Source organism: Bubalus kerabau, chromosome 5 (assembly GCF_029407905.1).
Source record: "Bubalus kerabau isolate K-KA32 ecotype Philippines breed swamp buffalo chromosome 5, PCC_UOA_SB_1v2, whole genome shotgun sequence".
NCBI lineage: Eukaryota > Metazoa > Chordata > Mammalia > Artiodactyla > Bovidae > Bubalus > Bubalus kerabau.
This window is the reverse complement of record NC_073628.1, coordinates 90,422,774-90,447,765: the sequence shown is the minus strand read 5'-3', so window position 1 is coordinate 90,447,765 and position 24,992 is coordinate 90,422,774. Positions and strand designations below refer to the sequence as shown.

Here is a 24,992-nt window from a genome sequence, read left to right as displayed (position 1 = left end):
CCAGTGCTCTTGCCTGGAGAATCCCATGGACAGAGGAACCTGGTGGGTTACAGTGCATAGGACAGCAAAGACTCAGACATGACTGAATCGACCTGCCACACACACACACACGCAGATTATATTCAGTGTCTCCCTTGCTGCTGCTGCTGCTAAGTCGCTTCAGTTGTGTCCGACTCTGTGGGACCCCACAGACGGCAGCCCACCAGGCTCCCCCGTCCCTGGGATTCTCCAGGCAAGAATACTGGAGTGGGTTGCCATTTCCTTCTCCAATGCATGAAAGTGAAAAGTGAAAGGGAAGTCGCTCAGTCGTGTCCGACTCTTAGCGACCCCATGGACTGCAACCTTCCAGGCTCCTCTGTCCATGGGATTTTACAGGCAAGAGTACTGGAGTGGGGTGCCATTGCCTTCTCTGCAATGCCTCCCTTACAGATATATTAATCTTATACATAGATGATTTTACTTGTAAATTGACAGTGAAGATGGATAAAAGTTGGTATTTTATAAAAAAATATCTTTTATTTAGAATTTGTAAAAAAAAATTTAGGCTTAAATGTTTACTTTATAGTCTGTATATGAAAAATTCATATAAGAAAATAAGATTTTATGGAAAATATAACCCTGCAATACCAAAGTAACTCCTTTAAAAAAATCAAAAAGTGTTAGTAGCACATACGAAATTTCTTTTCTAATAACTAGTAATTTTTATTCACTAAAATGCTAACCTTAGGACCACAAGTTCCTCTAACTTAATAATAAGCTATTTTAAGCACTATTACTTAAAATTTAACTGTTCTAAGGATAAAGCTTCATTATTTTAAAGACTTTTAAAATTAAGTGATCCAACTAATTTCAGTTGCTTGAATACTTAGGTCAGTATCACAATTTCAGGAGGTTGCATTATTTCCTAGCTATTCAGTGTAAAATCCAATGATTATTTCCTTGGATAGAAGTGCTCTGTAGCAGTGAGAATACTCTAAGAGGACAATGACCTTTGAGAACAACTTTTTTTCAAAACATATTCCCTCTGTTCTCTGTTTCCCCAAGCAAGTCCTTAGGCACTCAAGTCACTTATTTAATCAATAAATCAGAGCTAGTGAGAAGAATGCTCCGATGTCTAAAAGTGGGACAATGGGAAGAATCCTCTGAAAGTACCTAGAGCTAGAGTTTGAACTCTGGCATCATATGTGCCTTAATTTTACAGACTGGAATCCACTAGTCAGTTACTAATGAATCATAATGTCTAATGAAATGTAGAATACACTTCAGGTAAATTATCGTAACTCAAGTGTCGACTGTGTGCCCAATGACCAAAATTGGAGTCCATAATCATTTCCTCAAAGATTATTTTTTATAGGTATCTCATTTGAAAATGACCTAGAATAACTCTTGTCAGTTCATAAGTTATCTAAGATGGCCTCCTGAGTATACATATGCAAAGCATCATGCATGTTCTTCACAGACTTTTTCAGTCACCAAGTCATTTCCAACTCTGTGTGATCCCATAGACTGCAGCACGCTAGGCTTCCCTGTCCTTCATTATCTCCTAGAGTTGGCTCAAACTCCAGTTCATTGAGTTGGTGATGTCATCCAACCATCTCATCCTCCATTGCCCCTTTCTCCACAGACTTATAGAAGGTCTCAGACATGCAGAGGATATGTATTTATTAGTTATTTCTATCCTGGAGCTTTAAGCATTCCCATGACTGTTTGCTTGGGCTGTAGATGGCTCTGGATGACACAGGGTCCAGAGTATAACAAATTTAGTTACCATCTCTCAACTTCCTTCCTAGCAAATAAATATAATTTACAGATGACTCTCTCATTTCCTGAATTCCACTGCCACTCTGAATTTTTCCCAAACTTTTTATATAAAATATAACTTTAATCATCACACAACTTAGTTTTCACAAATCATTAATTAATTAGATTCTAACTAGCTCAAGTCAAAGTAAAATAAGTCAAGTCTCAAAATTTCTGTAAAAACAATGAAAATGCAGACATATTTTTACTTTTAAATAATACTTTTAATAAACTTACTTGGAACCGGTAAAAGGTGCCATCATCCTTGAGCGTGAGGACATGATCCGAGATTGGAAAGAAGTAGCCGTGGGCGGCCATTAGCGTTCCCAAATGGAGTGCCTCCACTAGTTCACGAAAACAAATGGAAAAACACATATATAACTCTTTAAAACTGTTCATTTATAGGCATGTAGAATTTTATCTTGTTTCTTTTGAGCACATTCCTACATTGGAATACTCAGCATCCCCGAAAAGCCTGTCTTTGTACTTCTTTCAGCTCTTTCACATAAGGTACCAAGATGGCTCTGCTTCCTGATAGTGACCACAATGACCAACTGCGCATGTGACCAGACCATGAGAACATTAAGCTATGGAATGTTGAAGCTGAACGTCTCTGTAATCAAAGAATCTGCTTCCTTCATTTTACAGATGGGACATGTTTTGCTATGTGTTAATAATCTTCCACAAACAAATATATTTGGCATTCACATAGCACTTTAAACTTGAGAAGGGAACGACAGAGGATGAGATGGCTGGATGGCATCACCGACTCGATGGACGTGAGTCTGAGTGAACTCCGAGAGTTGGTGATGGACAGGGAGGCCTGGCGTGCTGCGATTCACGGGGTTGCAAAGAGTCGGACATGACTGAGCGACTGATCTGAACTGAACTGAACTGTCCTGTAATACAAATATCCAATACTATTAGCAATTCTTCTAATGACATGGATCATTACTAGATAACGTTAATAGGCAATGTTTAGGCATCTACAAGGATTTATACTGCGCTAAGTGTGCCTGCAGTCTGTGGTTGGCTAGATTGCTCTAGCTTTTACTACTCTGTATACAATATTCTAGACATGGACTATGTAGAGATTTATATAACAATGAAAACATTATATTTTCCAAGTAGTCTGAGAAATAGTTGGAACATAATACTGTAATACTCACACTCCTTCTATAGCAGTCAATGGTTTCTTTCAACAAAAGGGATAATAAAATTTGATCACTAGGATTATTACTGCATTTGTGCAGGGACAACATAAAGTTTGCCAACTTGAAGCTTAGAAACTATGGAACTATTCAAGTTAGCTTTTTAGTCCAACATAAGCATATATGTATATAGAAAATAAAAAAGTTAGGTTTATTGATTTGTTTGTGTATCTTTAGGTGCAACTTTCTGGTGGCTCAGATGGTCAAAAATCTGCCTGCAATGCAGAATACCTGGATTCAATCCATGGGTCAGGAAGATCCCCTGGAGAAGGGAAAAGCTATCCACTCCAGTATTCTTGCCTGGATAATTCCATGGACAGAAGAGCCTGGTGGGCTATGGTCCATGGATATGCAAAGAGTCAGACACGACTGAGCAACTGACACTTTTTTACAATTTAATGTGCAATTTGTAGATTTAGTTCTATTTTTAGATAAACAGCTAAAATGATTCTTTAACTCTAGGATTCTAACAGACTTTCCAGGACTATGTGTATCTCTATCTCCATCTGTCAATCACAGGTAATTTTCACACTTCAGCTAGTACTGAGTCCCTAAACTGCTTGCTGTGGCCCACCTACCTAAGCATAAGAATCTCTTCCTATCCCTTTCCCACATCTATATTGGCTAATAATGAAATAATTGTTAAATTTATTTAACCTGTAGTCAGGTACTATAGTGCCCCTTTTAATATTATCTAGCATATTGCAAAATTTTAAGTGGTAACTTCTACCTCCGGCCTCCACTCTACCATTCTTGTCAATAAGAAAGAACAACTGCTGACCATCCTCTTTACCATGGGCCTGGAAGACTGTTATTAAGTGACCCAGTAATCTCGTTTACACACCCAATCAATTATACACCTCTCTCCATAGAGTGTTCTTTTTCTACAAAGGAGGATTTCATCCTTTATGCATCCTTTTAGTTCAAAATCAAGATCTTCTCAAAGTCTGTGCTGCTTATAAGTATGTACTCACATATTCTGTGATTCTCATTAAAGCTGAGAAAATAGTGTTATATGATGGGAAGAACAAAACCTTTGGAAACACTTTTTAGCTTTTGTTACTTAAATTCTCTGTGCCTCTCCTATCCATTAATACAGGTAATAAACCCACCCTGCACAGCTCATATGAAAATCAAATAATACATATATATATAAAGAAGTTGGGGAACTTTCCTGGTGGCCTAGTGGTAAAGAATCCACTTTGCAATGCAGGGGGTGTGGGTTTGATCACTGGTCAGGGAACTAAGATCCCACGTGCCCTGGAGCAACTAAGCCTGTGTGCCACAACTACTGAGCCTGTACTCCACAACTAGAGTCCAGGCACCATGTTGACAGATTCCGCGTGCAGACCCGATGCAGCCAAATAAATAAATAAAAATGATTTAAAAAAAAAATTTAAAGAGAAGAAGTTGGACTAGTATCCTGTGCATAGTAGATACTCAATATATGGTAGCTCTTGTACTTCACTGGGCTTCCCAGGTGACTCAATGGTAAAAGATCCACTTGCCAATGCAGAAGACACAGGACATGTAGGTTTGATCCCCTGGAGTAGGAAATGGCAAACCACACCAGTATTCTTGCCTGGTATATTCCATAGACAGAGGAGCCCGGAAGGCTACAGTCCAAGGGGTCACAAAGAATTGGACACAACTGAGCACAGAGCACATTGTGCTTCATTATTTATACACCAAATGATTTTTACTTTTCTCCAAAGTATTTCAGGAAATCCACTTCCATAATTGGTCTTTAACTAGGCTGAGTGAGAGGATCTGGCATTCCTAAATAGCATCAGCCAGTCACATCTTCTTGTTGTGTGTTATTTATAAAACTAAAATGGCAAGCATATCTGTGAGGCGTGCTGGCCTATAACAATGAGCAGGTGCTCACAGCCTGGGTCATGTTCAGAATCCCGGGTTACTCATGTTGGCAGCACTAGAGAGAACAATTTTTGAGGATTTCAAAGTCAGGTGGCCTACTTATCTGCTAGGTAGGTAGTACCTATATTGTCAGAACCATCGTTATTCATTTTATTCCAACAATCTGTGGCCTAGGAAAATATTATTAGTCCTATTTTCCAGAAAGAGAAATTGAGTTATGGCACATGAGGAAATTTTCAGAATATAGATACAAAAAGGAAAACTGAGATGCCCAGAAAGATTAACAGGAAAGAGCTTCTGAGCTCTAAACACAGGAAAGAGTGTGACTAAAACAAAACAAAGAAACACCAAAAAAAAAAAAACCAAACACAGATGCTAACATGCTGATGAGGATTAGAAAAGCATAGTGAAAGTAAATATAGGGAAGCTGAAGAAAAGAAAATCAGAAGAAAATAAATAAGTTCTTACTGTATTCAATAGTTACTAATTATATGATAAATCAAACATTTCTAGAGAGCAAGATGAATGTCTGCAGGCTTTCTTCACTATCATAATTACGCCTGCATAAATGCTTGCTAGAAAGAATAATAGTGAATTAGCAAGCAATCTCAGCCTCCCGCTTTTGAGGTACAAATACTCCATTTTATTGGGTTAAATCATATATATTCTCATTTTACAACCCTCTAAGATATTCTCAGGTTCATAATTTTATTAATAAGGAAAATTGTTTTTGATAGGTTTTTTAAATGCCCTGAATCCAACAGATACACATTTGTGGGAATATCAGTAAGATCAAAATTTAGTTTCTACATGGCCCACACAAAGTTCAATGCAGAGGCCAAGTCAAACTATTTAACTTAATATTTAAGAGGACTGAATTTCTAACAAATCGTTTAAAATGATTTTAATTTCATTGGTCAAATAGTAACCTGGAAAGTTTGAGATTACAGAAGTTATAATGCTCTGTCACAGGACCTCCAGAGAACACGACTCCAGGATAAGAGGAATGCTAAGATAAAAATCAGGGCATCACGGTGAATTTTGTTTCATTGAAGACTATAACCTTGCATTTAGCATAGCAATAGCAAAAGTAGCTATTGAATTGATGTTAGCTGAATGAGTGAATAAGCAAATTTATGAATAAATGGTATACGGAATTTGAAAAACATAGAATTGCACAAAAAATACAAGCTGTCGTGTGTTTGATGATGAGGAGCTTGTTAAGCTCTGCCAAGATAATGTAGATGTTCAAAACATCTTTTCAAAATACTTTTAAAGCTTTTGAAGTGGGGTTGTTGTGGGTATATTATATGGGAAACAATAACAGTGATATAAATGGCTGAAATCCCACTAAAAGATCTTAGAGCGGGCTTGAGATAGTTTGCTCAAGGTTGAATTACTTGTAGTAATAATATGGAGACATTTTTCCACATGGTCCAGCTGCTCCTGAATCTCCACAATAGCCTTAATTTAACGAGAATCTGGAGGACTACTGGCAGTCTTGGATCTAAGTGTTGAAAGAATTTAGTGGGTAATCTATCAAGATCACCCTCCCAATAATGGCACAGCAGATGGCTCCACAACATTATGCTTCTCAGCAAAATAATTAATCATCTTGTACATGTGTTATCCACATCACCCACACAGCTAAATAAAGTTCAACAACAAATTTACTGTAAGATTCCAGTTTATTTTTCATTTGGATATTCAAGCATGAACAAACTCAGGAGTAAAACTGAATCTCTAGACAACTGTTACTATGTGAACAGTGTAATGTGGCTGTGGTAAGCCAGATGTACTAATTTCATTACTTCACCTTGAACCTTTAAATAATAGAATTATCAAAATCGTTTAAAAGCAAAAGGAATTCTACATGGTGTAATTTGCTTTGGAACCATAACTACTTCAGAAAGTCAAAAGGATAAAAAGTATACTATAAAAGAGGCTTATGTTGTTCAGTTCTATATTTCCACATGTAGAAATATATATATTTATATATTAAATTTGTAACTATAACATATTTTCAGAACTCAGTATATTTTCTTTATCCAGCTTTCCCACTGCTGGCAGTCTCAGTACCTCCCAGATATACCCTATATTTTGACACTGATACAACAATGCCTCTGAGTCAAGAAAATAATAATAATAATTTTCACTAAGAATTACATTTTTATTCCTGTGATGCATTTTTACTTTTATTTTATGGGTATATAAATCAGCAAATGTGATTCATTTACCAACACAGCATACATGATGTAGCAAATATGATTAGTGTATGGGGAGAAGTATTTTAGAAGGAAATCCACTCAAGACAGAAAAAAAGACAGTGGATAATATGACATTAAGGCAAGAAAAGCTAAAAAGTAGTCACAGGTAAGTCATTAAATAGTATTAATAAAATAACAGACATTCATCTTCATGTGTCTGAGTCATAAAGGAAAGATTTTGTTAAACTTGTTATTCTCTAAGAAGACAGGGAAGTGGTTATAGAAATATTTAAAAATATTATACTTTTATAGAATAGGCATTTTCAAGGTAAGATGAATCATGTGCAAAAAATCACATATGCAGATTTTTTTCTCCAACAAGGTCAAATAAAAGTGAAATAATGACAATAGTTAGGGACTTCTGAGGTAAGTTTATCTTCTCATTACTAAGAGTTAGTGAAAGCAGTAAGTATTCAGGCTTTCCTCCTTTTTTAAAAAAAACATTGTTTTCACATAGGAAAATGAAGTGCCACTTGCTTTTTAGTACTCACAAACCAGGGTTTGTAAGTGTATAATATGGTATACAGATGATATAAAAGGATTTTACTTGGGAGAAATAAAAACAAGCTTAATTTATATCAACTTTGAAGATGACACTAGGTAATTAAAACAGGTAAATAATATTTCCAAACAAAGGATCACAGTACGGGGTGAAGCAACTAGAATATGCAAGCCAGCTGCTTGGGTTCACACCCTGATTCCCTCATGTGCTGGCTGTATAACTGGGGCAGAAGATACATTCTCTGGACCTTAGAGTCCTCATTTGTAGAAAGAAGACAATAATAAAACACTGATGTTAAAAGATTGTCATGAGGATCAATTGAGATAAATGAGAAATACTTAAAATAAGGCCAGTCACATAGAAGAGCTCCAAAAATGTGAGTTATTAGAGTTGGTTAATATTAATGAAAGGACACATTTGGTAGCACTTAATGCAAAAGGCAGTGCGGAACCTGGTAGCTGGTATTGATCCACGCTCCAGATCACATTGAACACTCCCAACCGAACACTCTTTAAAGTCCTCCAGATGATCCAACTGGAATCTTTAGTGTATAGATGATGATTCTGCTCTGGAATACACTTACATTTATTCCTAGGAAGCAACGAACACTACCCCAATTCTAAAGATTTGGTATCATAGTTATAGGACAAATTTTCCAAAGGTAACATATTCTGCACACGGGATTTACAATCTGAAACATGAAAATGCAACAGATCAGTGAGAACTCCCCCAATTCAAGAGAGGGTGGGAAGGACCAACACAAGGGCACAGAACCTGGCAATGCTGAAAAACAACGGTGACAGAGGAAGCACAGTGCCAGCAGACACAATGGAGGTGCTGTCTTAAGGAAGCATAATATTTTCCCAGGACTCAAAAAAAAAAAAAAAAAAAAAACTCATTAAAAGGTAGTACTGAAAGTAATAGGATCATACATCAATGGCCCTTATCACACACACAGGGTAGAGTAGCCTAGTTGCCTCATATGGGTAAGTACAAAAGCTTAGGAAATTATTTCAATATGAAGAACAGTGCTGAAATATTTTAAAAGCGAAAGATATCACATAGGTGATATCTTTGTGATATCAGTGTGGAGGACTGGTTTAAGAACCATGGTATCTGGTAACTATATTATATCAGGATATTCATTTCACTGACTCAGTATATCCTTTTGTAAAACTGGTAGGTGCATCATTGTATAAAATGAGCCACACTTCAAGATTCTGTTTTATTTATATGTGTGATTAGGTGCTAGAACAGTATTCAGAGGAGAGAAAAATCACACTGAGTTTATTCAAGAATAGTGTAAGGAAAGTGTAATAATCACAAGAGCCAAGGTAATAATAAATTACAGTGTAAAGCAACATTCCTTCTAAAGTCAAATATACATTCTGCACAATTTCCATTTTCATCTAAAAAATATTTATTTATTTGCCAGCACTGGATTTTAGTTGTGGCATGTGGGATCTTCAGGTATAGGTAGACTCTTAGTTGTGGCATGTAGTTAGTTGCGGCATGTAGAAGTTCCCTGATCAGGTATCGAATCCGGGCTCCTTGCATTGGGAGCAGAGAGTCTTAGCCACTGGACCACCAGGGATTTTCTTCTATTGCCATTTTCTTAATTGTTTTGGGTTCATTTTTATAGGTCTTTTTTCCTTCCTTCCGCTTTGTTCTCTTGTTGATGACCATCTTTAGTGTTCTGTTTGGGATGCTTTTTCTTTTTTTGCTTGTGTATATATTGTAGTTCTTTGGTTTGCATTCCCCATAAGTTTTTTGTTTAACAGTCTATATATGTGCAAAGTTGTTTTAAGTTGCTGGTCTCTTTCCCACCTAGAGAAGTTACTTTAGCAATTGCTGTAAAGATGGTTTGGTACTACTCAATTCTCTGTTTTCTTCCTATAAAGATTTTGATTTCTCTGATGAATCTGAATGAGAGCCTTGCTGGGTAGAGAATTCTTGGTTGTAGGGTTTTTCCATTTCCTCACTTTAAAGGTATCATGCCACTCCCTTCTGACCTGCAGAGTTTCTGCTAAAAAATCAGCTGAAAATCTTATGGGGATGCCCTCATATATTACTTGCTGCCTTTCCTTTGTTGCATTTAATACTTTTTCTTTATATTTAATTTTTGCTATTTTGATTAGCATGGGTCTGGACACGTTCCTCGTTGTTTTATCCTGTGTGGGACTCTCTGCACTTCCTGGACTTAGGTGACTCTTTAGTTTTCCAGGTTAAAGAAGTTTCTGTTTGCTGCCCTGCATGTAGGATTGTTGGTACCATCTTTCTAAATTCCGTATATATGCATTAATATACAGTATTTGTCTTTTTCTTTCTGACTTACTTCACTCTGATATGATATGATAGTGGGTCTATCCACAGCTCTTCAAATGAAATTGTGTCATTCCTTTTAATGGCTTTTGTTTTTATTTTGTTTTAATGGTTTTATTTTTATTTTGTTTTTGTCTTCATACAATTTATGTAAGAGAATGCTTAATTTATGTTCTCTTCTAGAGTTTTACAATGTCAAGTCTTATATTGATATTTAAACCTTCAAGCCATTTGGAGTTTATTTTTGTGTATGGTGTGTGTGTGTGTGTGTGTGTGTTGTAAATTCACTGACTAACATGCAGCTATCCAGCTTTCCCAATACCACTTGCCAAAGAGACTGTGTTTTCTCCGTGTATACTCTTGCTTCCTTTGTTGAAGATTATTTGACCATAGGTGTGTGAGTTTATTTGTACACTCTCTATTCTGTTCCATTGATCCATATGTCTCTTTTTGTACAAATACTGTGCTGCTGTGGGTACTACAGCTTTGCAGTACTATCTGAAATCTGGGAGGATTCTGCATCCAGCAGAATGTTCAGAACAGCATCCTGTTCTTTTTCCTCAAGATTGCTTTGACACTTCTGGGTCTTTTATTGTTCCATATAAATTTTTGGATTATTTGTTCTAGTTCTGTGAAAAATGTCATGGGTAATTTAATAGGGATCATGATAAATTTGTAGACTGCTTTGGATAGTATGCACATATTAACAATATTAATTCTTCCAGTCTAAGAGCACAGTATATCTTTCCATTTCTTTGAATCATTTCCTGTATCAATGTTTTTTTTTTTTGTCTTTGAATCAACAGTTATTTTTATTTTATTTTATTTAACTTTACAATATTGTATTGGTTTTGCCATATATCAAAATGAATCTGCCACAGGTATACATGTGTTCCCCATCCTGAACCCTCCTCCCTCCTCCCTCCCCATACCATCCCTCTGGGTCGTCCCAGTGCACCAGCCCCAAGCATCCAGTATCGTGCATCGAACCTGGACTGGAGACTCATGTCATATATGATATTATACATACTTCAATGCCATTCTCCCAAATCATCCCACCATCTCCCCCTCCGACAGAGTCCAAGAGACTGTTCTATACATCAGTGTCTCTTTTGCTGTCTCGTATACAGGGTTATTGTTACCATTTTTCTAAATTCCACATATATGCGTTAGTATACTGTATTGGTGTTTTTCTTTCTGGCTTACTTCATCAATGTTTTATAGTTCTCAGCGTGTAAGTCTTTCAACTTCTTGGTCAGGTTTATTCCTAAATATTTTTTTTATGCGATTTTAAAAAGTACTGTTTTTTGACTCCCTTTCTGATATGTCAACGTTAGTATATAGAAATGAAACAGATTTCTGTATTTTAACATTGGATCTTGCTACTTTGCTGAATTCATCATTGATAATTTTGAGGTTAACAAACAAATGTGCATTATTTGATAAGTATTATCTTATAAATTTTAAAAGGTTTCTTTACCTAATTAACTTAAAGGAATGGACCAATGAACCTACAAAATAGCTTTCTTTAAAAAACTATGAAAGTGAAAGTAGCTTAGTCATGTCTGAGTCTTTGCGACCCCATGGACTATACAGCTCATGGAATTCTCCTGGCCAGAATACTGGAGTGGTAGCCTGTCCCTTCTCCAGGGAATCCTCCCAACCCAGGAATTGAACCAGGGCCTCCTGCATTGCAGGTGGATTCTTTACCAGTTGAGCTACCAGGGAATCCCCCCTCCTTCCCTGCAAAAACTATAGTAGATATATTAATTTCAGACAAAGCAAACTTTGTAACAGGGGGATTGTCAGGGCTAATGGAGGATGATGAATAATCATAAAGAGGTCAATTCTCCAAGAAGACAGAACAAGTTAATGTTTATAAACTTAAGAGTGTCAAAATATGTAAGGCAAACAGTGATAGGACTGAAAGGAGAAATATACAAATCCATTATTATAGTTGTAAACTTCAGCACCAGTCTTCCAGTAATAGATACATAAAACAGACAAAAAGATCAATAAGACTTAGATGAACCTGAAGAACACTATCCATCACTTGATGTAACTGATGTGTATATAATATTCTATCCAACAATAGTAGAGTTATTCTGTAACATACATGAAATATTCATCAATGTTCAAAGAGATGAATCACATTCTGGGCCATAAAACAAACCTTAAAATACTTAAAAGAATAAAAATCATACAAAGTATGATTATAATAGAATTACATATATTATAAAGTCAAACTAAATATCAATAAAATAAAGATAATTGATAAATACCCAAATGTTTGAAATAATACACATAATAAATAATACACATCTTAGTAATTCATATGTCAAAGAAAAATCCGAGAGAAATTAAAAATTATAATGAGCTGAATGAATATACAATTTATCGAAACTTGTATTCTATAGCAAAGGCAGTGCTTAGAGGGAAATTTATACTGCTAAATGCATCAATAACCGAAGGTGGGACTTTAGTATCACAGAAACTAGAGGAAGAAGAGTGATTTAAAGCTAAAGAAAGGATAAAATTACAGAAGCAACCAGAAAACAATAGAGAAAAATCAATGAAATTGATAGACTTCCAGCCAGACTAACTAGGAAAAGAAGAAAGAAAAAACAAATTGTCAATATCAGAAATGATAGGGGAGACACTGTGGATCATTACTACTGACCTATGAATATTAAAAAGATAATAAAATAACACTATTAACAGCACTGTGCCCACAAATTTGATAACTTAAGTAAAATAATCAATTACTTGAAAGATATAAACCAAAACATACAGAAGAGGCAACAGGTAACCTGAATAGCTCTATTTTTTCAAAGAGAGGAATCAATAAAAAGCAATGGTTCTAGAAAGTTTTGCTGGTAAATTCTACCAAATATTTAGGGAAGAAGTGCTACCAGTTCTTATTCCAGAAAATTACAAGCAGATAGAACAGTTCCTAACAGTTTCTATAAGATTTGTATTACCTAAATACTAAACTCAGAGAAAGACATTACAAGAAGGAAAATGACAGGCCACTTTCTCTTATTAACATAGAAAAAAAAATCCTCAATGAAATATTATCAAATAAAATTCAACAGTCAATAAAAAAGGATTCTACCACAATCAATCTTCTTCCTTGTCTTTCTTCTCCCAAACTTTGTGAGGAAGTATAAAAAACCTAGAGGTTCATGCTGATGTAAATAAGTGACTGAATAAGTGGAGGATATGGACAAAGTTCCCCATCAAAAAAAAAAAAAAAAAAAAAAACTGGAGTAATTTATGGATACATTTCACCCTGAATGAGTTGGAGCATAAATTCTTACTCCTTTAGTTTGAGCTACATTTAGGAATTTCTTTCCAAAGAGTATGTATGAAAAAGGAGGGGAAAATGTCACTTTACAATGAGATTTATATCATCAACATAAAGTACAAGTTTAGGTTCATTGCTTTTTAAAAAACATAGCAATTTGTTATGTAAAATAATTTTTTAAAAGCTGAAAAGAATCATTTTCTTCTATTAAATATCCTTTACACTTTTTTCTAAGGTCAGATGACTATATTTGTGTGGGTCTCTTTCTGGGCTGTTCCATTGATCTATTTGTCTGTTCTTTCCCCAATACGACAATACTACTTAATTTATTTTGTTGCAAAATGTTTTCCATCTTTCCAATGGGAACTCTCTCGATTGGCTTCTGTGTCCTTTTGGCATACCTCCAACATTCTGTGTTCCCTTATTAAATTCATATTACTAATTGAAAGAAGGCAGTCTAAAAAGATTATCGACTGTCTGACACCATTTATATGACATTATGAAAAAGGAATAATAGAAATAGTAAACAGATCAGCAAGCTATGACAAAACTAGACAGCGTATTAAAAAGCAGAGACATCGCTTTGCTGACAAAGGTTCATATAGTCAAAGCTATGATTTTTTTTCAGTAGTCATGTACAGATGTGAGAATTGAACCATAAAGAAAGCAGAGCACTGAAGAATTGATGCTATTGAACTGTGGTGCTGGAGAAGACTCTTGAGAGTCCCTTGGACAGCAAGGAGATCAAACCAGTCAATACTAAAGAAATCAACCCTGAATATTCATTGGAAGGACTGAGGCTGAAGCTGAAGCTCCAATACTTTGGCCACCTGATGTGAAGAGCCAACCCACTGGAAAAGACTGAAAGCTGACCCACTGGAAAAAATTCTGAGGCTGGGAAAGACTGAAGGTAAAAGAGGAATGGGGGCAGCAGTGGATGAGACAGTTAGATAGCATCACCAACTCAATGGACATGAGTTTGAGCAAACTCTGGGAGATGGTAAAGGACAGGGAAGTCTGGAGTGCTGCAGTTCATGGTGTCGTAAAGAGTTGGACACGACTTAACAACTGAACAACAACAAAACAGATCAATGGCTTTCTGATGTGATGAAAAGAACACTTATCTCTGTGGTCTTCCTCCCTCAAACCTAAAACCCCAGAGAAATCATGAGAAAAAAAACACCATACAAATCCTAGATCCGGGACATTTTATAAAACACCTAACTAGTACTCCTCAAAACTGTCAAGGTCATCAAAAACAAGAAAAGTCTGAGAAACTCACAGTTTAGAGATAGTTACCAAGACACGACAGGCTTCCCTGGTGGCTCAGTGGTAAAGAATCTGCCTGCAATGCAGAAGACGCAGGAGATGAGAGTTTGATCCCTAGGTTGGGAAGATCCTCTGAAGGAGGGCATGGCAACCTACTACAGTATTCTTGCTTGGAGAACCCCATAGACAGAGAAGTCTGGTGGGCTACAGTCCATGTGGTCGCAAAGAGTTGGACACAACTGAAGCAACTGAGCAGCATGAATGCACCAAGACACGACAACTAAATGTAACATGGTATCTTGGATGAGACTGTAGTACATAAAGAGGACATTAGGTAAAAACAAAGAAAATGTCAATAAAGTATGGACTTCAGTTAATAATGTACCACTATTGGCCTTAGAAAGCATCACTATGAACAAAGCTAGTGGAGGTGATGGAATTCCAGTTGAGCTCTTTCAAATCCTGAAGATGATGCTGTGAAAGTGCTGCACTCAATATGCCAGCAAATTTGGAAAACTCAGCAGTGGCCACAGGACTGGAAAAGGTCAGTTTTCATTCCTATCCCAAAGAAAAGCAATGTCAAAGAATGCTCAAACTACCACACAATTGCACTCATCTCACACGCTAGTAAAGGAATGCTCCAAATTCTCAAAGCCAGGCTTCAGCAATACGTGAACCGTGAACTTCCAGATGTTCAAGCTGGCTTTAGAAAAGGCAGAGGAACCAGAGATCAAATTGCCAACATCCATTGGATCATGGAAAAAGCAAGAGAGTTCCAGAAAAACATCTATTTCTGCTTTATTGACTATGCCAAAGCCTTTGACTGTGTGGGTCACAATAAACTGTGGACAATTCTGAAAGAGATGGAAATACCAGAACACCTGATCTGCCTCTTGAGAAACCTATATGCAGGTCAGGAAGCAACAGTTAGAACTGGACATGGAACAACAGACTGGTTCCAAATAGGAAAGGGAGTACGTCAAGGCTGTATATTGTCACCCTGCTTATTTAACTTATATGCAGAGTACATCATGAGAAATGCTAGGCTGGAAGAAGCACAAGCTGGAATCACGAGTGCTGGGAGAAATATCAATAACCTCAGATATGCAGATGACATGACCCTTATGGCAGAAAGTGAAGAGGAACTAAAAAGCCTCTTGACGAAGGTGAAAGAGGAGAATGAAAAAGTTGGCTTAAAACTCAACATTCAGAAAATGAAGATCATGGCATCTGGTCCCAACACTTCATGGGAAATAGATGGGGAAACAGTGGAAACAGTGGCTGACTTTATTTTTGGGGGGCTCCAAAATCACTGCAGATGGTGACTGCAGCCATGAAATTAAAAGATGCTTACTCCTTTGAAGGAAAGTTATGACCAACCTAGACAGCATATTAAAAAGCAGAGACATTACTTTGCCAACAAATGTCCATCTAGTCAAGGCTATGGTTTTTCTAGTGGTCATGTATGGACGTGAGATTTGGACTGTGAAGAAAGCTGAGTGCCAAAGAATTGATGCTTTTGAACTGTGGTGTTGGAGAAGACTCTTGAGAGTACCTTGGACTGCAAGAAGGTCCAACAAGTCCATCCTAAAGGAGATCAGTCCTGGGTGTTCATTGGAAGGATTGATGCTGAAGCTGAAACTCCAATACTTTGGCCATCTCATGCGAAGAGTTGACTCGTTGGAAAAGAGCCTGATGCTGAGAGGGACTGGGGGCAGGAGAAGGGGATGACAGAAGATGAGATGGCTGGATGGCATCACTGACTCGATGGACATGAATTTGGGTGAACTACGGGAGTTGGTGATGGACAGGGAGGCCTGGTGTGCTGCAATTCATGGGATTGCAAACAGTCAGACACGACTGAGCAACTGAACTGAACTGATTGGCTCATTAGTTTTGACTAATGTATCATACAAATATAAGCCATTAACAACAAGGGAAACCGAAAGTGGGAGAGCGTGTGGACAGCAACCAATGTGAATGGTATTTAAGAATGTGGGAGAGTTGAAATTGTTTTCACATATGCAGAATAAAAGGAAAAAAAAGATGAAATATGCATGAGTCACCTCCCCAGTGGGCTCCTAGTCTGGTTGCCTTCTAATATATTCTCCACAGTATCTTTCAAAGGACAAACTCTAACCTTGTGTTTGCTGTAAGGATCAAAGATAATGCAACTAAAATATCTAACTGTATCTGGAACATAGTAGAAACAAACAAATGTGGACATTACTTTTCTATTTTCCAAGTTAAATCTATTCAAAGTTCCACCTTCTGCCCATCACCCAATTCACTCCTTAATGATGTCCTACAGGACACCTTTATCCCTCCCCTATAAGAAAGTGGCTCCCCAGAACTCATTATGGCCAAACCCTGCCTTTATACTACATTCATATATTCATTCTTCTAGTTAAACTGGATCACTTAGTGATCTGGAGAAGATAATTCTCTCCTCTGTGCCATTATTGCCAGAAAGGCCTCCTTGCTATCAAGTAGAATTCTATGTAATTCCCTGGATCTACTCAAATATAGCCCTTCCTCATAAAGGCTTTTCTGATTCTGTTGGTATCAAGCTCACCCTCCAATGAGCCCCCAGTACCTGATGTCATTTATTGTAACTAATTTTGTTCTGGTATTATGCTATATGCTATGCTAAGTCACTTCAGTCGTATCTGACTCTGTGCGACCCCATAGACGGCAGCCCAACAGGCTCCCCCGTCCCTGGGATTCTCCAGGCAAGAACACTGGAGTGGGTTGTCATTTCCTTCTCCAATGCATGAAAGTGAAAAGTGAAAGTGAAGTCACTCAGTCATGTCCGACCCTCAGCGACCCCATGGACTGCAGCCCTCCAGGCTCCTCCATCCCTGGGATTTTCCAGGCAAGAGTACTGGAGTGGGGTGCCATTGCCTTCTCCGTGATTCCTATTATTTCTCCAACATCCTGAAATACAGGAACTCTGCTTAAACTCTTTTTTTTTTCTCCTGGCCAAACAATTCACAATTGTAAAGTGGAATAATATATCATTTGTATTTAAAATAAAGCAAGGAAAAGAAATTTAGTTTCTAAAAAAAATATTCACTTTTGAGTGTTTCTTTAATACTCATATACCCACTGTACTTGGATACCAGATATGATTAAAAGCCTGCATTTTTGGAAGTGATATATTACCTCTGCAGGACTAAATTAAAAGAGTCACAATGTCTTGAAACAAGCGGCACATCTAATGCTTGCTCTAAGAATATGAAGAAAATATATAATTTATATGTAAGAATTTTATACTTGTTACTTTGTATCTAAAAATCACACATTACCAGAAGAAGTTCTGAGAATTTGTTCAATTTCTAAAACAGCATAGAGGGTAACAAACTTCAAATGTCATCTTCCCTGTTTTTAATGAATACCTAGTGTGAATGCAAAAATTATTTTAACCCACAAGTCCATGTTTTGAAATTTAAGTACATGCTTCGATACATTTGGATCAGAAAATGACTAAAAAGATCCCTTTATATTTCTTCCATACATCTTGAGCTCAGCTTGAAAAATTCAATAAAAAACTCAGTTGACTAATGGTAGATGAGACAGAACTCATGGAACTTCAGACCTTATCCATTCATGGGTGACATAAACTAACGTATTCACAGTCCCTTAATTTTGCCCATGGGAAGTGATGCTGCATTTCCTGACAGATGAAAACACATTTTAAGAAGAAACTAACTGAAGCCAATACTGGATGTGAAAATTTTCTTTAGAAGAGCAACACAGCTTGAGACTTCACTATGGTGAAAATGCAACTATCTTTTATTCAAATAAAAAATTATTTTCAATGAACTTCAGTCTAATTACCAAAATGTCTTTCTGGAATGACTTATGAAGTACAGTTATGAATAAAGATAGGTTTAATGGTAGAATCAATTTTAATTACATTAATACTTTAGTACATTTATAATTTGAATTTGAATGCTGAGAGACATTTTGAAAGTGGTATAAAAAAGAAAAAAAGCCATGAATAACACATGGTTGATTCCAGAAAATTTTATTTGACAAGCAGCATGCTATCTATTGGCATATTCTAATTTTAAATTTGTAACATTCCCTGTCTACAATGAGAGTATGTAATGAAGTCCACCTAAAGGGGGCCAAAGGGCATTTGGTATTAAATTTGCATCTTTCTGAAGATAACAATTTATAGGAGGAGGAACATTTTCAAGGGCATTAAAACATTTTAAGAGTTCTGAAACTTTAAGAGTTTGAAGTCTTTATCCATCCTAATTTTGATATTTCACATTCTATCTTTAACTGATTAACATATTGTTCAAAACTTTGCACTTTACTCAAGCTCAGATATCAAGGTTGTTTCTCTGAATCTGTGCTTGTATTTACCTGATACTTTGCTGAAAATACTCTGCATTCAGATGTTTATATCTTTCCTTTTTGCCTTTGCTTTTCGCTTCTCTTCTTTTCACAGCTATTTGTAAGGCCTCCCAAGACAGCCATTTTGCTTTTTTGCATTTCTTTTCCATGGGGATGGTCTTGATCCCTGTCTCCTGTACAATGTTAGGAACCTCAGTCCATAGTTCATCAGGCACTGTATCAGGTCTGGTCCCTTAAATCTATTTCTCACTTCCACTGTATAATCATAAGGGATTTGATTTAGGTCATACCTAAATGGTTAGTTGTTTTCCCTACTTTCTTCAATTTCAGTCTGAATTTGGCAATAAGGAATTCATGATCTGAGCCACAGTCAGCTCCCAGTATTGTTTTTGTTGACTGTATAGAGCTTCTCCATCTTTGGCTGCAAAGAACATAATCAATCTGATTGCAGTGTTGACCATCTGGTGATATCCATGTGTAGAGTCTTCTCTTGTGTTCTTGGAAGAGGGTGTATGCTATGACCAGTGCATTTTGTTGGCAAAACTCTATTAGTCTTTGCCCTGCTTCATTCCGTATTTCAAGGCCAAATTTGCCTGTTACTCCAGGTGTTTCTTGACTTCCTACTTTTGCATTCCAGTCCCCTATAATGAAAAGGACATCTTTTTTGGGTGTTAGTTCTAAGAGGTCTTGTAGGTCTTCATAGAACCATTCAACTTCAGCTTCTTCAGCATTACTGGTTGGGGCATAGACTTGGATTACCGTGATATTGAATGGTTTGCCTTGGAAACGAACAGAGATCATTCTGTCGTTTTTGACATTGCATCCAAGTACTGCATTTCGAACTCTTTTGTTGGCCATGATGGCTACTCCATTTCTTCTGAGGGATTCCTGCCCGCAGTAGTAGATATAATGGTCATCTGAATTAAACACACATTCCAGTCCATTTTAGTTTGCTGATTCCTAGAATGTCAACGTTCACTCTTGCCATCTCTTGTTTGACCACTTCCAATTTGCCTTGATTCATGGACCTGATATTACAGGTTCCTATGCAATATTGCTCTTTACAGCATCGGACCTTGCTTCTATCACCAGTCACATCCACAACTGGGTATTGTTTTTGCATTGGCTTCATTCCTTCATTCTTTCTGGAGTTATTTCTCCACTGATCTCCAGTAGCATATTGGGCACCTACTGACCTGGGGAGTTCCTCTTCCAGTATCCTATCATTTTGCCTTTTCAGAAACCATTCCTCAGTGATCAATGCAAAGAAATAGAGGAAAACAATGGAATGGGAAAGACTAGAGATCTCTTCAAGAAAATTAGCGATACCAAGGGAATATTTCATGCCCTCGAGATGGGCTCGATAAAGGACAGAAATGGTATGGACCTAACAGAAGCAGAAGATATTAAGAAAAGGTGGCAAGAATACACAGAAGAACTGTACAAAAAAGATCTTCATGACCCAGATAATCACGATGGTGTGATCACTCACCTAGAGCCAGACATCCTGGAATGTGAAGTCAAATGGGCCTTAGAAAGCATCACTACGAACAAAGCTAGTGGAGGTGATGGAATTCCAATTGAGCTCTTTCAAATCCTGAAAGATGATGCTGTGAAAGTGCTGCACTCAATATGCCAGCACATTTGGAAAACTCAGCAGTGGCCACAAGACTGGAAAAGGTCAGTTTTCATTCCAATCCCAAAGAAAGGCAATGCCAAAGAATGCTCAAACTACCGCACAATTGCACTCATCTCACACACTAGTAAAGTAATGCTCAAAATTCTCCAAGCCAGGCTTCAGCAATACGTGAACTGTGAACTACCAGTCGTTCAAGCTGGTTTTAGAAAAGGCAGAGGAACCAGAGATCAAATTGCCAACACCAGCTTGATCATTGAAAAAGCAAGAGAGTTCCAGAACACCATCTATTTCTGCTTTACTGACTATGCCAAAGCCTTTGACTGTGTGGACCACAATAAACTGTGGAAAATTCTGAAAGAGATGGGAATACCAGACCACCTGACCTGCCTCTAGAGAAATATGTATGCAGGTCAGGAGGCAACAGTTAGAACTGAACATGGAACAACAGACTGTTTCCAAATAGGAAAAGGAGTATGTCAAGGCTGTATATTGTCACCCTGCTTATTTAGCTTATATGCAGAGTACATCATGAGAAATGCTAGGCTGGAAGAAGCACAAGCTGGAATCAAGATTGCCGGGAGAAATATCAATAACCTCAGATATGCAGATGACACCACCCTTATGGCAGAAAGTGAAGAGGACTAAAAAGCCTCTTGACGAAGGTGAAAGAGGAGAGTGAAAAAGTTGGCTTAAAGCTCAACATTCAGAAAACGAAGATCATAGCATCTGGTCCCATCACTTCATGGGAAATAGATGGGGAAACAGTGGAAACAGTGTCAGACTTTATTTTTGGGGGCTCCAAAATCACTGCAGATGGTGACTGCAGCCATGAAATTAAAAGACGCTTACTCCTTGGAAGGAAAGTTATGACCAACCTAGATAGCATATTCAAAAGCAGAGACATTACTTTGCCAACAAAGGTCCGTCTAGTCAAGGCTATGGTTTTTCTAGTGGTCATGTATGGATGTGAGAGTTGGACTGTGAAGAAAGCTGAGTGCCGAAGAATTGATGCTTTTGAACTGTGGTGTTGGAGAAGACTCTTGAGAGTTCCTTGGACTGCAAGGAGATCCAACCAGTCCATTCTGAAGGAGATTAGCCCTGGGATTTCTTTGGAAGAAATGATGCTAAAGCTGAAACTCCAGTACTTTGGCCATCTCATGCGAAGAGTTGACTCATTGGAAAAGTCTCTGATGCTGGGAGGGATTGGGGGCAGGAGGAGAAGGGGACGACAGAGGATGAGATGGCTGGATGGCATCACTGACTTGATGGACATGAGTCTGAGTGAACTCTGGGAGTTGGTGATGGACAGGGAGGCCTGGCGCGCTGCGATTCATGGGGTTGCAAAGAGTCGGACATGACTGAGTGATTGAACTGAACTGAATTGAACTTGCTGAAAATATAGGATTTTGATGACTCAAAATCCGTTAATTATTATTTTTCAAACACACACTGAATGTTATCCTTGAACTAAATCTCTCTTTTCATAAATGGGGCATTTATCTTATTTTCCAAGACTGTCTCATTCTGTACTCCTAATCCAATTCTCTTCATTATGAGTGCTTTGCTCACCAACAGTTTCAGAGACTTTGTCAAGTAAACCTTTCTTTGCTGAGTCATCAAGTTTTTTATGCTCAGTCAATTTTCTTCTCATTAGTACTATAAGTATACTGAAAGATTATTAGAGAAAAAAGAAGCAAGAAGAGGAGAAAGAAGGAAGGAAGGAAAGGGAAAGAAGGAAGGTGAGGGAAGTCAAAGGAAAGAAGAAAGGGAGGGAAAGAGGAAGGGAGGGAAGGAGGGAGGCAAGAAGGAAGGAAGGAAGAGGGAAGGGAGGGAGAGAATCTGTTCTTGGTTTTGCTACTGTCCCAAGTACCACCCTATTACCCCTTGGTCCCCTTCCTTCTGAGGTCACTTTTCCTGAAAGAGTATTGTTCACATGTCCCTTGCTTCCTGCTCTCAACCTCATCCTTATCTTCCTTTACCCTGCCTCTGAATCCAAACCTTTACTAAATTTGCTCTCTCAAAGGGTCACCAATGACTTCCCAGTGCAAAATTCCTAGTTTCCGCCCACTCCCTCAATCCTTTTTGCTCAACAAGCTACTGATGAATTTCTTCCAAGGACCCCCTGTTTGACTTCCATCATACTCTATGTACCTTAGTGTTTTTCCCTCTGACTCCTGACCTCTTCTTCCCTTTCTCCTCCCAAACAACAGTGAGGAGATACTTTGAAATTTGTCTTTGCAATGGTTCCCATTTTCCTTTACTCTTTCTATGTTCTTTCTTCTTTGGTAAGCTCCTCTAACTTCATAGCTTTTACTACCAAATGTATATAGCTCATACATGGGAAAATGTACTAAACAAAGTGCCAGCCCAATCCTTAATAAATTCTGGGTGTATAAATGGGCATGCAAACATACTTTGTGATAAAAATGCCAATGAGGCAAGTGCAGTATGTTCTGGAAACACATTAAATGGACATCCAGTGAAATCTTTGGAAGTCAAGAACCCTTCCTGGAGGAGCTGATACATAATCAGCTCATTATGTATTGATACATAATACAAGTTCCAATGAAAAAGAATTACTATAAAGGAAGTAGGAGGTTCCAAGCAAAGAAAGCAGCCTATTCCTCCAATTAAAAATAAAAAAAAAATTTTAAGTTTTATCAAAAAAGCAGTATATTCAAAGGCTTGTAATCAGGAGTATAATGTCACTTAACAGACATAAATTTGGTGACTAGAAAGTACAGTGGGGGAGGGCATAAAAAGTTGGCATCTGAATAAAGGCCATGATAAACAGGACTATATCAAAAAGGGTTTTACATTCAATCTTAAAAGTTTGGACTTTATCCTGAGGACAATGGGGGATGTACTGAACCTTAGAACAGACATAGCTTTGCATTTTAGAAAGATCATCTTAGATGCATTGAAATGAATATATGAGTATGGGACAAGGAAAGAGGGGATATGAATTGGAAGACAATGGTAGTTCCCAGTGAGATGTGTTTGTGTACAGATCAGGAAAGATGCAGAGATGATGGAGATAAGTGGGCAAATCTGAAAGATATTTAGGAGGAAAAGTCTACCCAGATTTGGGAACAAAATGTTGATGTAAATTTTATTTTTTTGCATACATTAGATGCCTGATAAAAAATCCAAGTGGAAATCTCTATTAGACAGTTGGATTTATAGGTGAAGGGCTCAGAAGGGATTTTATATGTGTATTCACAGCAATAGTGGATAAAATAAGGAAGTATATGGACTCCATAGAGCCAATAAATAGGGGAAAAAGATGCTTGGGTCAAAAACCCTGAGAGTTTTTGACGCAAGCAGAGAAATCTGGGAATGATACTAAGTTGAAGGACTAGAAAATGATGGCACAAACCAGAGACTGGACTAATGAAATACAGAAAAGTGTGAAAAACACTGCAAGAATGTCAATTAAGGACTGAGAGTTGATCACTGAATTTAGCAAAAAGAAGAATATCACTCACCACACTGAATAAATGTTTATAAATGAAGGACACAAGCAAGATTACATGAATTGAGAAATTGGAGAGAGAAGAATTAGAGATAGCAAGTGAAAATGAATTTGTAAAAATAGGAGAGATAGAAGAGTAGGTAGAGTGTATCACGGGTCAACGTGGCTTTTATGACGGGAGAGAACTGTGGTGAGTAAACCAATAAATATATGGTAGTTTAAAATAGAAAATAGAAATGCGAAGGGTACAAGAAGAACCCTGGGGCAATATAACTCAGATAGGAGAGGAGGTAACAAAGTATACATATGGTTACGTTTCTATGAGGTAGGAAGAGTTAGAAAGTTGAGAAAGCTACTCTATTATTTTCTCTGACGAGTCCTGGTCCAATGCTGAGGATGACTGAGAATGAACATGACAGGGAACTTTAGGAAAATGCAGGTTACAAACAATCACTCCCACTGGATAAGTCATTTTCTATGATTCAAATCTATGATTGCCAGGAAATCCTGAAGGCATGATTGGGATCTGAAGCCATGACATCCTGGTGTTGATCAGCCATGGCACTGAGTGGTTTTTCAGTAGCACATGCACTAGTTCACCTGAAACACAGGAACACAATGAGAGTGAGCCAGGATTAAGCACTCTGTCAGAGAATCTGTTGGAAGGACACGCTGAGGGAAATTCAGAGCATGTGTGAGTTGAAGAGGCTGATTGCTATGCTGCTGGTGGAATGACTTCTCCAATGTCTATCTTGCTGGTGAGAGGGGAATTATATATACACACTGATCATTACTGCATTTCCACTGCTGGACAGATGCATTTTGCATGCATGGAATTAATAACTGTATGAGTGGTCCTGTCTGAAATCCTGGTTTATCTTGTTATTATTTTATCACAGCATCATACCACAGAGAGTTTTCAGATTGTTGACTTTACGGCAGACATACAGGTTA

At 37.5% G+C, this 24,992-nt stretch overlaps 1 protein-coding gene across 2 annotated transcripts in view; it reads right to left on the bottom strand.

Moving 5' to 3' along the window:
- RGS7 (regulator of G protein signaling 7) overlaps positions 1 to 24,992 on the bottom strand; it is a 480,171-nt gene that overhangs the window by 85,482 nt on the left and 369,697 nt on the right. For both annotated transcript variants that reach the window (XM_055582175.1, XM_055582176.1), the window contains one exon: positions 2,038 to 2,144. In XM_055582175.1, the coding sequence (XP_055438150.1) occupies positions 2,038 to 2,144 (107 nt within the window). The remainder of the gene's footprint in view (positions 1 to 2,037; positions 2,145 to 24,992) is intronic.